The sequence below is a fragment of the Podarcis cretensis genome (genome assembly GCF_951804945.1).
Source record: "Podarcis cretensis genome assembly, chromosome: 12".
Lineage (NCBI taxonomy): Eukaryota > Metazoa > Chordata > Lepidosauria > Squamata > Lacertidae > Podarcis > Podarcis cretensis.
In genome coordinates this window covers 28,149,968-28,164,160 of record NC_137181.1, presented here as the reverse complement: position 1 = coordinate 28,164,160, position 14,193 = coordinate 28,149,968, and the positions used below count along the sequence as shown (strand labels likewise).

At 43.0% G+C, this 14,193-nt stretch overlaps 1 protein-coding gene across 1 annotated transcript in view; it reads right to left on the bottom strand.

Annotated features, from left to right (window-relative positions):
• Positions 1–7,293: 7,293 nt before the first annotated feature.
• VPS50 (VPS50 subunit of EARP/GARPII complex) overlaps positions 7,294–14,193 on the bottom strand; it is an 83,661-nt gene continuing 76,761 nt past the window's right edge. Inside the window, exons 25-28 of the mRNA XM_079948437.1 lie at positions 14,035–14,193; positions 12,367–12,488; positions 10,803–10,992; positions 7,294–8,027 (exon numbers count right to left, since the gene is read on the bottom strand). Coding sequence (XP_079804563.1) covers positions 7,908–8,027; positions 10,803–10,992; positions 12,367–12,488; positions 14,035–14,193 — 591 coding nt within the window. The 3' untranslated portion in view covers positions 7,294–7,907. The remainder of the gene's footprint in view (positions 8,028–10,802; positions 10,993–12,366; positions 12,489–14,034) is intronic.

Below are 14,193 nucleotides of genomic sequence, written 5' to 3'. Positions count from 1 at the left end.
AAAAAGAGGCACCTACACTCTCTAGTAATGAATATTGTCACACAGACAAAAAGCACTTGTCTTAATTTTAGTACAGGCAGATCCTCAGTCAGCAAAGAGCAGTGTTACATCAAAGCCCAAACATAAACCTGGGGAAAGAGATGTGTTTTAATCCGGTATCAAAAAGTCAATAAGGTCAGCGTCAGCTATGTAAGAGTCCAGCTGGATCTGGCCAAAGTCCTATCTAATCCAGCATCCTGTCCTCACAATGCATATACCTATGGAACTCCCCCAAGCAGGACCAGGGCGCAACAAGGCTCTTCCCACTTGCAATTGCCAGTTCTGTTATCCAAGCTCCACCCAGCTGCCTCTCAGAGGGAAGGCATTCCATAGGCACACTGCTGCCACAGAGAGGGTCCTTGTCTTTAATGAAAAACAAGCCCAATGCATTACTTTAGGCAGGGCACTCTACAGCGTCCGTCCCATCCAAGCTGCCCTGGGTAGAACAGCCTTCTCCAACCAGGTGTCCCAAAGAAGGACTAAAACTCCCAACAGCTTCAGCCTAGTGTGGCTGATGGGAGTTATAGTCCCAAACCTCTGCTGGGCGGCAGGTTTAGGAGGCTGTCACAGAACGGTGTCATGGCAGAGCTTATAATTCAGATATAAGGAAGTTAGTCATTTGAGGATTTGCCTTAAGGCATCTTCCTCTCGGTGTGTGATGAACCTGCGTCTCTCTGTGGTGATTTTCTTCCCTTCATTATCCATCAGAAGGAAACTGGGAGTGGAGAAAAACTTTTGTTTGTCCCCTGCTGGCCCCAGAGAAGGAAACTTTTGCCGGCTTCTTCTGCGGGTGGGGGCAGGGCGGATATGAACTTGCAGGAGAGGGAGGCATCAGTGCAGACTTTTGCCTCCTTTGGCAAAAAAAAAAAAAAATAAAAAATCGTAGATCCAGAACTGGGGGAAAAATCTGAGACTGGAAGCACGGTCCCAATAAATACCTTACTCCAAAGGGCATCTCATTGTGTTCAGCAGGGCGGGGATGGGATTGAGGGTTCTCCTGAACTGGCACTGGGTGCTGCCGGGTTACAATAAAATTAACTCACTGGCAAAGTGGGATCTGCCAAGAGAAGGGTGAAAAGGGTTTGGAGCAAGACCTGTGAGGAAAGGTTGAAGAAGCTGGGTTTGTTTAGCCTGGACATAAAATGGTGAAGAGAAGCAAGTTGCAAAGGGATACTGGAAAATGATTTCTCCCTTTTTTGCCTCACAGGGATTTGTGTGTGTGTGTGTCTGTGTTTTAAATAAAAAATAAAAAAGTCTTTAGGAGGGGTAGAAGCTTTACATAGTCCCAAATGGGGTATCAGTTTAAAATAATCTTTAATTATTTGTTACAGAAGATAAAGATGTACCCAAACTGAATTCTGGACTGGTTGAAAACCTGATTTTGCTATTGCTAAATTAATTAGAAGTGAAAGAAAGAAGAGAGGTGAATTTCATCATCATCATCTGAAAAATACATGTTATCATAGATTCATCCCCCCCTCCCCCTACTCTGTCCATGAGCTGATGTACATTTTCAGGCAACAAAATAAAAGAAATTTGTCAGACTTCAGGTTACCCTGCTCTTGGAACATGTAATAGCAAGGCAAAAATTTAAACCTCCCCCCACACGGCCCAAAGCAAATTGGCCATTTTCATCCGACGACGCAGCACGAACAGCTTCTCTCAATCACATATAATCATTCAGAGCTGTGGTTTTTCGAGAGGAGCAGAGGGAGACACTACATATGCCATTCGGAAAATGACCTTACAATCATACCCACCTCAATTATTGTTGAAAGAGTTAGGGTTTATTGTTTTTCGTTTTCAAAAGGATTTATCTTAAAGCTTGTGTGTGTGTGTGTGTGTGTTTCCCTTTTGCACTTTTCAGAGTACTTCTGCTTCTCTTGTTGTTTACCTGCACTTAGATGGGCATGATTTACACGAAGTAAAGAATGAAAATCTGTGGAAGCGATGAGATGTTTCAGGCCCTGCCTGAAAGAGATGAATCTTTTCCAAAAAGGCAGCCCAAAATGTTCCGGGGTGTACCTTCCTGGTGTTGGTTCCAGTCAGAGGTGATGGAGGTGTAAGTGTTCTGAGTCTGGAACAACACTTGCGATGGGAGGCCCCTTCAACCTCTCCTGGATGCAGCCATGAACTGAGTTCCTTTTCCCCTTTTCCCTTTTCCCTTCAGACTTTCGGCCGATCCTGTTGATTCCATGCTGGCACAGGATCTGGCTTTTTAAAAAAACCCAATTCAAACCCTGACAGTGATTCATTAGGGCTCAGGAAGATGGTTATAATAATGCAGATAATTTGCTTCTTTAAGATGCAGCTAATGCAAAAATTAGCCCTGATGAAATGAGGACATGCACACCAGGCATTTCAATCCGCTTGAGCCACCTACTTAATTCTGAGCAATTCTGTTGCTCATTGAGCCAGATTAACTGAGCACAAATGCCAAAGTCAGAGGGCCAGAGGAAGTAATTTCAACTTCTGAACGTGTTAGCCTGTGGCAATTGTTTTAAAGGATAAGGGGGGGGGGGGACAAGGCCATTTTCCTCAACCAGGGCCAACCAGCCCCAGATGTCAGGTGTTGGACAGGCAAAGACACTTCTGGATTAGCTGTGTGACCAGGTTTCCCACGGGAAACTAGATCATCCAACTAATCCCTGCATAAAAGGAGGATTGAAGTCACTGGCCATCAGCTGAATTCAATTGCACAGTTGATCCCAGCAGAAAGCAGCTTTGCCAGCCCTATGCTTTGCACTTTGCTGAGCTGGCCAAACCCCATCAGCAGCCGATCTGTGCAGAAAGCCGCTTTGAAATCACTGCCCATCAGCTGATGAGTGGCAAGTTCCACTCTGCTGGACCAGCTGTACATCAGAATTCTCTGTGAGCAGTTCAATAGGGCAGCTGATCTCTGCAGAAGGCAGCTTTGACGTCTGTACACGCGACACGTTGCCTAGCATAGGTCCTGCAAATCATCATTATTAATTAATTTTCTATACCATGCTTCATCCATGGATTTACAATATAAATACACACAAATACCTAACATAGACCCTGCTCCCCCGTACACAATTTAAAAGGCCATCAGTTGTTTAATTAGCCAAATGCCTGGGAGAAGAGGAATGTTTTTGCCTGGCACAAAAAAGATACGTGATGAAGTCTCCCTGGGGATAGCATTCCTCAAGCAGGGAGCCACCACAGAAAAGGCCCCTTCTCATGTGGAGGAGGCACACAAAGAAGGGCCTCCGATGATGATTGCAGGATCCTGGTTGGTTCATATGGGGTGAGGTGGCCCTTGAGGTATTGTGGCCCTGGACCTTTAAGGCTTTATAAGTCAAAACCAGCACTTTGAAGTGGCAGGCTGAAGTAGCTCGACCGAATATGTGGCGCAGTGGATTATATGCTCAAACCATCTTGCCCCACCCTCTGGAAATGACCATCCACATAAGAATGGAAGCACTGGAAAGTGATACCCCCCCTCCCCTAACTCGGACAGCCACTCTAGGAGGATACCGTTGTTGATGGTATCAAGAGATGCTGAGAATTAACAAGGTCCCATTTCCCACCACCCCTCCCGACAGAGGTCAACATACAGGGCAACCAAAGCAGTTTCTGTGGGAAAAGTGAGCCTAAACTCCAGTTGCAGTGGCTCTAGAAAGTAAGTTTCCTCCAAGAGCGCCTGGATCTGGTCCGCAACTACCTGCTTAGGAGCCTTGCCCAAGAAGGGGAGGTTGGCAACTGTCTGAACCAGTGCTTTTTTCTGGGGGGAGGCCATGGCTAAACATTTTGTGAATCTAGGTTTGGCTTCATTGAGGGGCAGTATTTCAATATGAGTAGGAAAATTAGAGTACCCCCAAACATGTTTTTTTTTTTTTTAGAAAAAGCACTGGTCTGAACAATTATTCCGAAGAGCATGCAGATCCCAACTCATCAGTTGAATGTTTTCAAATTCTCAAGGTGGCAGATCCCATCCACCTCTACTTCATCCGTGTTGGGTAATGCTGGTTAAATATAGGCCTTTTGTTTTCAAGATGTGTATAGATTTTGAGCACTGTAACGTCAGAGAGTAAAACAAAATTATAGCCTTAGTGCCTCCTGTAACAAGATCCAAATCGTCATCACTGCCAAATAGACCTGATCAACATATGTTCTTGTGTATGTACTTTTCACAGAATTATGGCCAAATACACTGGCTGCCATACAATGCCAATCAATATTAAGGCCCTAAAATAAATAAACCAGTTCCCAGAAAAAGGACTTTGCAAACAGCTTGAATATATATATGTATAGTGGGGGTGGTTCTCCAAAATCTACAGTTCAAAGAAAGATATTTCTACTGACAGTTCTGCTAGCTTGAAGAAAGAACCGCAAAAAAAAGTTTTGGCAGCAGTTGAATCATTTGGCTTACCTTAAACATACCAGCCAGTGTTGGCAGCTGAGGACCATGGAGCAACTCAGCGGTCAAGCTAATTCACAGAGGTGATGTTATTTCTATCCTTACATAATAATAAAGAACAAGTGAAAAGAAGTTGAAATGAGCCACAGCTCAATTTTAAGCCGGCCGGCAAACACACCAAAGAAATTGCAACAACAAAAAGCAACCACATAGTGCCTATTCCTAAGCATATTCACTCAGAAGTAGATATGACCAGAATTCCCCTGTCCTTTTCGTCCTTCGCTCCGTTAGTGGTGTAAAAAGTAAAGGTAAAGGGCCCCCTAAGCATTAGATCCAGTCCTGGCCGACTGGGGTTGCAGCGCTCATCTCACTTTATTGGCCAAGGGAGCTGGCGTACAGCTTCCGGGTCATGTGGCCAGCATGACTAAGCCACTTCTGGCGAACCAGAGCAGCACATGGAAACGCTGTTTACCTTCCCACTTTGTCGTGCTTTCAAACTGCTAAGTTGGCAGGAGCAGGGACCGAGCAACGGGAGCTCATCCCGTCACAGGGATTCAAACCACGGACCTTCTGATCGGTAAGTCCTAGGCTCTGTGGTTTTAACACACAGTGCCACTCGCGTCCCCCATTAGTGGTGTAGTAGAAGGGAAGATCAATCGGGGTGGGTGTAGCTCCAAGAAATTCCCAAGTGCTACCGGGGGATGCCAGGAATTGAATATGGGGCCTTTTGCATGCAAAACAGATGCGCTGTCACTGAGCTAAGGCCCTTCCCCTATTGTTCCCATGAACTTTACGGAAGCTCTTTCATTGAGGGGAAAAAGTCCAAGATTCTCAGTAAAAATTGATTAGGGCATTATTTTTTTCCTGCTGCAGCACACCTACGTTTTTGACAGCCCCAAGCCTCTTAGTGAAATAGAGCTAAATTCAGGAACCCCCCTTCATTCTTTCTACTCACTTGCAAGAGTTTGGCAGCCGATCTGAATCTATGTGCCTTCTTTGCCTAACAGCTGTGCCACTGATGTGATGCTCTCCTCCTGCCTTTATTCTGAAGCGAGTTTCATCTAAATTAGGCCAGTAATCATTAAGGAAAGGCTACAAAGTAAGTCCGTAGTATTCCCACGACGACAGATGCTGAAGTAGCTCGACCGAATGTGTGGTGCAGTGGAAGTGGAAAAACAGGAACATTCCAGTTCGTAAGTCACATGCTGAACCAATATGCTACTTTGGCAAACCCAACAACACATGGACTGGCATGGAAGAATGTTATAGGCTGACAGCAGTGCCAACTTGAATAAAAGATTGGGGATGGGGCAGGTAAGCCTTGCCCCACATAATTGATCACAAGACGTGGCGGATACCATTTGCATGGCAATGCCCATCAACTGGGGTGGTGGTGGCTGGCCCCCTCAAATATTTTTTTTTGGGGGGAGGGGCAATGGGACCTCAGTCCCTAGGAGTTTGCTCCTATGTAGGCTGACGTCTTTTCCATCAACCCCAGCCAGCATAGTAAACGATCAGAGGTGATGTAGTCAAATCTCTATAGGGCCACAGCTTCTCCACACCTGCTGTATACAACAAAGCTAAGAAACATAAAGCAGATGTTATTGCAGGTTTGACCCCACACACACACACACACACACACACACACACACACACACGTACATGTATTGTAGCCCAGTAAACTTGGTATTTGGTTAGTGATTTGATGTCTGCTTCTGCCAAACTAACTCTTAAATATTCCCATATGCTGCTATTTACAACCTGTTGATAAGCTGTGTCCCTAGAGAGTCCTCTAGCTATGAAAAATAGCATTATTACTTGCTTGGAGAGAAATATTAATGCACATTGCGGGCAGGGGGGCGTTGTTACTATTCACTGGCCCACAGCAGTTTAATAAATGGTTTCTCCTTTATAGAATTTGACAACAGGTACCACATTATATTGAAACAAGCACTGTTATAAGAAAAAGTGCTGCCTTCTTGATACGAACAGGAATACAATTGCAGTATGCAATGACCCAAGAAAGTGAATTATTTCAAGCATTGCTCAATGTGAGCAGCAGCCCTCAAGGTACATAAAAGCACAGACAGATGTCCATCTCTAATGGCAACATTAATATCCAGAGGTCCAAATTCAAGGCAAACTTTATTTTTCACGGATCCAATCATTCTTTTGTTTCCTTTCTTTGGTTCAGTTGTTCGCTCTGCGTGAAATGCATTGTGCTGGAGCTGAGAAAAAGAATCTGCTTTGCGAGGGCAATTTTGCCAAGAGAAAGTGAGGTCTATTCCTCACTAGTCACTTTCTTCCTTGAATTCCAGATAAATGTTATGGATTCACCAAAGCTCAGCTTCACCCCCTGTATGAACTCTTCACGTGGCCATTGGATAGATGAAGACGGCAGAGCTCAAAATCATTGCCCACAGAAGTTTTAATATGAGGATGGATAATTTTTAAAAATATATTGAGTCTCAGATTTTATATATGCTGCTGAAAAGATTTATCCCCTAAGCAATAGTTTCCTAGTGAGCATAAAGTAATGCTTGGAATATCCTTCTTGAAATTCTATTACTGAGCGGGATCCTGGGATCTGACACACCCTGGAGTCTCAGCAATGATGGTGGAATGAGAACCCCTTGGGATCCAGCTGGCATTGTCACCTTCCTTTTCTTCTAGGCATTTGAATAATCTGGGAACACGGATCTGTGCAATGGTATGGGGACAATGGATTGATTCTGTACTATCTCAAGCATTGTTGTTTAAATGCTATGTATGTAATTTTAAATGCTGCAAGCCCCCCCCCCTTTGAGATCATCCATGATGAAGTGTGGAAAAAAGTAAGCTACTAGAAAGAGATTCCACAAGCCCATGCATTAGTGTACAATATTTATTACTTTCCCATAATTTGTGGTCAATTCCTTTGACAAGACAGATTTCATTCTGAAATGAACTTACATTTGAAAGGAAATAAAAAGGCAATGAGCTTAAACATTACAGTAATATTTTGCTGATGCACACTCTTAAAGGACATGCACAATTCATAATCTGAAGACTCTGAACAAAGTTCTCTTTATATGGGTTCATAACCGCCTTCTGAGCAAAGAAGGGTGAAGTACTGCATTAGCAGTCCTTTTACAAAAAGACACAAAAAACCCCCCACAAAAAAACACGAACTAAATATATTAATATCTCAGCTTGTTTCCTTCTAATTTTGATTAGCCATATAGTACACAATTAAGGAAAATATACAGCCAAAATATACAGCCAAATATACAGTGCCTTCCTGACAACTGAAGAAACAGAAAAGACAGTATAAAAATTGCATTTGAAAAGCCCACCGCACTGATTCAAAGTGCCTTCAAAGTCAATAGGAATACGGCACACATTTTCCCCATTTAACCAAACTCCATCAGTAGTCCGTTAGAGATACCCTCGTTCTCTTCATTGGTTAAAAAAACAAAACAAAAACCCTGCAAACTCTCTCCTATTATCTTTTAGGCCTATCAATGTCGTCGATAGCTGCTAACAGTTTTTGTCGTGCTTTTTTGTTGATGTGGGTCCCCAGACAAACATTCACCAGATTAGTCAACTGCTTGGCAGAATACTCCTGGGCAAAGAAAGCAAATCACATTTTAGTTTCAAGCAAGCGGAATGTCACTGCCCAGAAAATAAGAAACGTATTGCTAAAAGAAAAAGAAAAGGAAGAAAATGCACCACGGCAGAACCTGTCACTTTCTGAAGAAATATTCAAAGCCACACATGTGGCTATTATTTGTGGTTGTGAAGCTTAGAAGAGTGTTTTGCAACAAGTATGGCAGATTATCACGGGGAAATGCTTACAGTTTTAGTCAAGAGTTGGATGGGATGCAGTTCTGTGAATATTTAAACATCTTAAGGCACTTAAAATTTATTTTCCATTCTTCGGGGAAAAATATGCGAAACTGGCTAAGACTGAAAACAACCATGAAAGCAGATACTAAGAAAACAACACTGTTTCGGCAAATCTGTTTTTAGTGCTTCTGCTCACAGTTCCAATTTAGCTTTACCTAAAAGGATTTGAGGGGGGAAATTCAGCAATATTGTACCTGATCAAAAGATGAACACATTTCTTAAATAGTGTATTAAGAAGGATAATTGTTAACTCTTACAAAAACACAGAAATGTGCCAGGGCACAGCTGCCTGTTTAAACAGAGCTCTCTCTTGCTTTAGACACTGCCAGAACATTTGAGTGATTATTTAACAGAGGTAAAGCTTTTAACATTTCTCTTGGGTAAGGGAGAAGGGTGGAAATGCTCTCAAAGTGGGTTTACGCTCATCCAAGCAAAGTAAATGTCTAGCCAGATTGAGAGCAATCCAGGATTACTGACTCAGTGCAACGCAACATTTGCAAGTTTTTTAAAATAATAATAATAAATATGCAACCATGCACCGTTTCAACCAATGTATGTTGAGAATAACTAGGATTCTAACTTTACTGTTTAGAAGCTGCAATAGTCTCAGAATGGGGAGTGTACAAAAATAGCACTTTATAAAAAGGCTCACATTTAACAGAGCTATGTGAGTTCCAACACAAACTATTTGGATGGATAAAGAGGCTGAAACAAGATTTGTGGAAGAAGTCGCTGGGAGTTAGGTAGGGAGTTATTATCCAATGTTAAAAGAAAATAATCTGCCAAGACATTTCCACCCCCCCCCCCTTTTGCTCTGGATGATTAACTGGTGACCTTTGGTGGGTTTGCGCACTGTGAGCCTCAGATGTCTCGTTGAGTGAGAAAAGTTAAGCATAGCTCTGACACATCCAATTCACTTTGTTTCCACGTTTCCTTTGGTGCAAGCATATGGACTCCTTCCCAGCCTATTACCACCCAGAATCTCTTACGAGCTCACAGCTATTGTGCTACAATTATAGCGCATCATCAATAGAACATAACATGATTGGGACTCATTTATGTCTACTTACGCCAGCCTTGGACAACCTAGCTTATATATATGGAAGCGATTGTTCCAGATTTTGAACATTCTTTCAGAAGCTGGACGTCCAACAGGGCTTCCGTGGCTTCCGATTGGCTGCAGGAGCTTCCTGCAGCCAATCAGAAGCTGTGGTTTGGAAGTCAAACATTTAGGAAGTCGAACAGACTTCCAGAAAAGATTCTGTTCAACTTCCAAGGTAGGACTGCATTAGAGCACCCAAAGAACTTAACAGCCGTGGCCTCATGGATATTGTTTAGATCTGATAAATCCTAAAACTACAAGTAACAGAAGAGAGATTGCTTTTTATGGAAGGTACTTGGAGAACTCTTTATTCTCTTCATTTATTCAGTACTGCATTTACATACCACCCATGTAATTAAGTTCCCAGGGTGGTTTATGAATCTACAGGTTTACAGTGTTCTATTCTAACTTTCATCATTTTAAAATAAATTGATTTAACAGTTTAATATCTATAAGCTTTCATGTTTATAGTAAAAACAAGGTATAAAAATAGTTATAGGATAAATAACCAGAAAATGAGAAAGCAGTTGTTTTTCTGACTAATGTATTGTTCTCATTGCTTTCTTATATAACAACGCCAAAGTTATGGGTCAATTCCTTAATGATGTAACCAACTGCGGAAATAATCAAGAACTGTTCCTAACGGGCCTTCTAAACTTAGCATATTAAGCAGAAATGAAGCAGTACAGGGAACAGACTGTTACAGAACGGAAAAGCACCAATCAAAAAGGAAGGGAAAAACACAGAAGCCAGGATAGGGGGTGGGGGGAGAGACACACACCTCCATTATGCTAGGAAAATAGCTTCTTGAAATGAGCCCCACCATTTCAGTTGTCAGACCTTTCTTTAGGGAGTCATATCAGCCTGGGAGCCTATACACTTCCTTGAAAGATTTAAACCCTCTCATGTGATTGCAATCACTAGCAAGAAAGTGCTGGGAAGTCCATCTGTCCCCAAGCACATTTTTTCTAAACCAGGGATCCCCATATGATTTCCAACATTCGCTGTTGTAAATAGTAGAGGCTCCTAGCTCCAATCAAATGCCCTTCAGCTCTCAATATGGGGCCTGTAATGCGTCTGAGGAGGGTGGGGCTTGCCAGTGTGCCCCCCCCCCATTCTCCCTCACGTGATTGCAATGACATGAGGGAAATAAGCCTAGGGCTTATTCTCTCTCTCTCTCTCTCTCTCTCACTCTCACACACACACACACACACACGGGCCTTTTTATCATGGGGCAAGTGACTTCAGACCAAGCGGATGGGAAGGAGAGCAAGTTTATCGCTTTCCTTGCCAGCCACCTGTGCTTAACTTACATGGACTACACTGTTGCCTCAAGGATATTCACCACAATCCCCACCCAATGAGAGGAACTAAAAATCCATGTCTTACCCGGTGCTCCTTGATCCAGCGTTCCATGTCATTTTCAGTCAAATAATAAGCCTTGATGTAGGTTTCAACAAATTCCTTATCCGGAATAGGCCTAATATCCGTGAGTTTCTCCAGCTTCATTAAAAATTGCTGAAAGTCCAGTTGCATCAAGGCACGCCCCTCGTTGCTACACTTTTTGACATTTGCGTAACTAAGACAGACAAGCAACAGATAAGTGTGCAGTCGTGGTTGCGCGGTAACTACTCTGACGTCCTCATCTTTGTGGGCAAATTGCCGCAGAATGCAGTAAAGATATCAAGCTGCTACTGGAGACTGATGTATTTACAGAGGACTAAAGGGACAACTCTCACGTCACTTGTGAATACTCTTCTCTTGCCTTTCAAGATGGCAATTGGTTTGGAAAATGAATGGTCTGAATTTGACTCTAGGGAACAAGTATGGGGTGCACCTAAACAGCCAAAGGTGATATTAATACTTCTGTAGTGATAAATTAGAGGGACGCGGGTGGCATTGTGGGTTAAACCACAGAGCCTAGGACTTGCCGATCAGAGGGTCGGTGGTTCGAATCCCCGCGACGGGGTGAGCTCCCGTTACTCGGTCCCTGCTCCTGCCAACCTAGCAGTTCGAAAGCACGTCAAAGTGCAAGTAGATAAATAGGTACCGCTCCGGCAGGAAGGTAAACAGTGTTTCCGTGCACTTCTCTGGTTCACCAGAAGCGGCTTAGTCATGCTGGCCACATGACCCAGAAGCTGTACGCCAGCTCCCTCAGCCAATAAAGCGAGATGAGTGCCGCAAGCCCAGAGTCAGTCACGACTAGACCTAATGGTCAGGGGTCCCTTTACCTTTAGTGATAAATTATCTTGGTTAAATTGATGTTGGAAGGGCTGTAGCTTAGTGGGAGAGCATCTGCCTTGCTTGCAGACATTCCTAGGTGAACCCCTGGCATCTCCAGGCAGGGCTGGGAATGGTGCTGTCAGAAACCCTGGAGAGCCACTGCTGGACTGAGCTAGATGGACCGTTTGATTACTATGTTCCTAAGAACCTTGAGGTGTCGTAGCAGCCATTCTGACCCGGTAATGAAGTGAGCAAGGAAAGGTTTCCCCTAATAAATAATATTGTTACACATGCACCGTGGCTCTGTGCTCAAGCTCAGTTCAAGAATTCTATTCCTCATGACTCCTATGCAAGGCAGCTGATGGACACATGTGGTGTGATCACTGCAGAACTTGAGATATAACCTGGAGACGGTCTTCCCAAGGAATGGGGACCCTTGGCCCTCCAGATGTTGTTGGACTTCAACTCCCTTCATCCTTGACCACTGGCTATGCTGGCTGGATGTGATGAGAGTTAGAGATCCACAACATATAGGAGGCCTGAAGATTCCCCATCCTTGATCCAACTCAAGGCTAAAGCAGGGTCCACACAGTCCAAGCTTCTCTGATTAATTAGCTCACATCATCCAAATTTTAAGGTTTTGTAAGAAAAGAGCAGGGTTGAACCATGTGCTACAAGGCAAGGAGAGGGACCCACAAAAAAATTAGGAAAGGTGTCATAATCCACTTACCCTTCTACAATAGTTCTATTAGCTAGTCGTATACAATGCTCCCAAAGAATATTTGACACTGGCAATGGAATACGAACTCTCTTAGAAACCTCATTCAGCTGCCTGTTAAACTGTTCAAATTCCTAATAAAACATAAAGGGAATATTAGTCAGTGGTGGCAATACATACAAAACATACCTATCTAGACACGAAAACTCATTTATATAGAGGGAGCAAAGGGAGGCACAAATCACAATGATACAAAATGGAGAGAAAATGGATTATACTTCATCTCATTTATGGTTATCATGAGGGTTGCCGCTAAACTCCCTTATCATCTAAAATTCTGTAGCTGAATTAAGATTTGCTTTTGGAACATGGGGAATGTTCATATGGCATGAAGTGTGTTCACGCTGCTACTTTATCCTTGGTCAGCCCATTGGTCCAGCTAGGCCTGCTCTGACTGGCAGAAGGCTTTGCAGGGTCTCAGGTAGGAGGCGGGTCTTTCATGTCACCTGATCCTTTAACTGGTGATGCCAGGGTTTGAACCTGGAGCTTTCTGCATGGAGGCTTACCTAACTCAACCTAGGCTAGTATGTGCTGATGCTTCTAGTGCACTCCAGGGCATGCCACCACTTTTCATACTGTAGCTTCCATAGTTTTGGAGCAATTAAATAGTCCAGCTGGGTGTGTGGCAAGAACCTGGCTCATGCTGTGATATCCTGCACATATGTGGGAGTATCCTAGACCACGCAGCTCCTGGGATCTACAGCTCCAATGATACTTCACAAACATGGATATGGAGTATCCAATCCAGTAAATTCAACTTATTACTGAATCAGAATTGGCAGGATTTGTCCATCCCTAAAGAATACAAATATAAACTCATAACACACACTAAGCATATTTTTATTATAGTCGGCCTGAGTGAAGTGTGAGTTACTAAGGAAAAAGTTAGTCTCAATTAAGGATTAAAACTGGGAAGAATTAGTACGCAATAGTAGCCTACAAATGGAATTCATAAAAATATATAATTTGGTGATTGGATAAAATTAATTCACATATCCCCAGGTCGGTTATTCTTGTCCAGGAAATGTAAGGACAACAGAAGACAAAGGCTACCATCCTATGCACACTCACTTGCAAGTAAAGTGGGACTTACTTCTGCTTATGATTGTACTAGTGAAGGACTAATGCTTACAGGTACGTCTGGGAACGCAGATAGTCTTTAGCAGATAGACATAAAACTCATAATGGAAACGAAAAGAGGGAAGGTAATTGCAGACGATTACTCCTCAAGGTCAATCTGACCAGATTCTGGCACCACCAACAATTAATTAAATTAAGCTTGGCTTTCCTTCTATATTTGTGGTCTCTTCTGACAGGCTTTTCATATTTCCAGCTAAGAGAGTCCCATAATGCTCTTTGTTAATGATATATACCAACTCATGAACCGAATTGAACTCCAGCAGGTCTCCTACTCTCACTGCTGGCAAGCTACCCACAAGTCTTCAGCTTTAATAATGGGAAAACAAATATTTTTAGCTCTAGCAATGCCAACAAAAAATTGGTTAGAGCAAAACATCCAGCTGAGAATGTGTTGCACAGGATATATAAGAAGGCACCAACAGAAATGATTTCTGTCTTTGTTAGGTCATTAAAATGCAATGCAAGAAAAGAGATACTCACCTTTAAAAGAGAATCTACATAAATGTTGTGTTGTGACATGATTTCTTTCACATCCCATTTCACATTTGCCATTAGCAGCAGCATCTGTTCATAATCAATTGCTTTAGCAGCTACAATCCAGTATATAGGCTTACGGAGTTCACTGGCTGTTGAAACCGT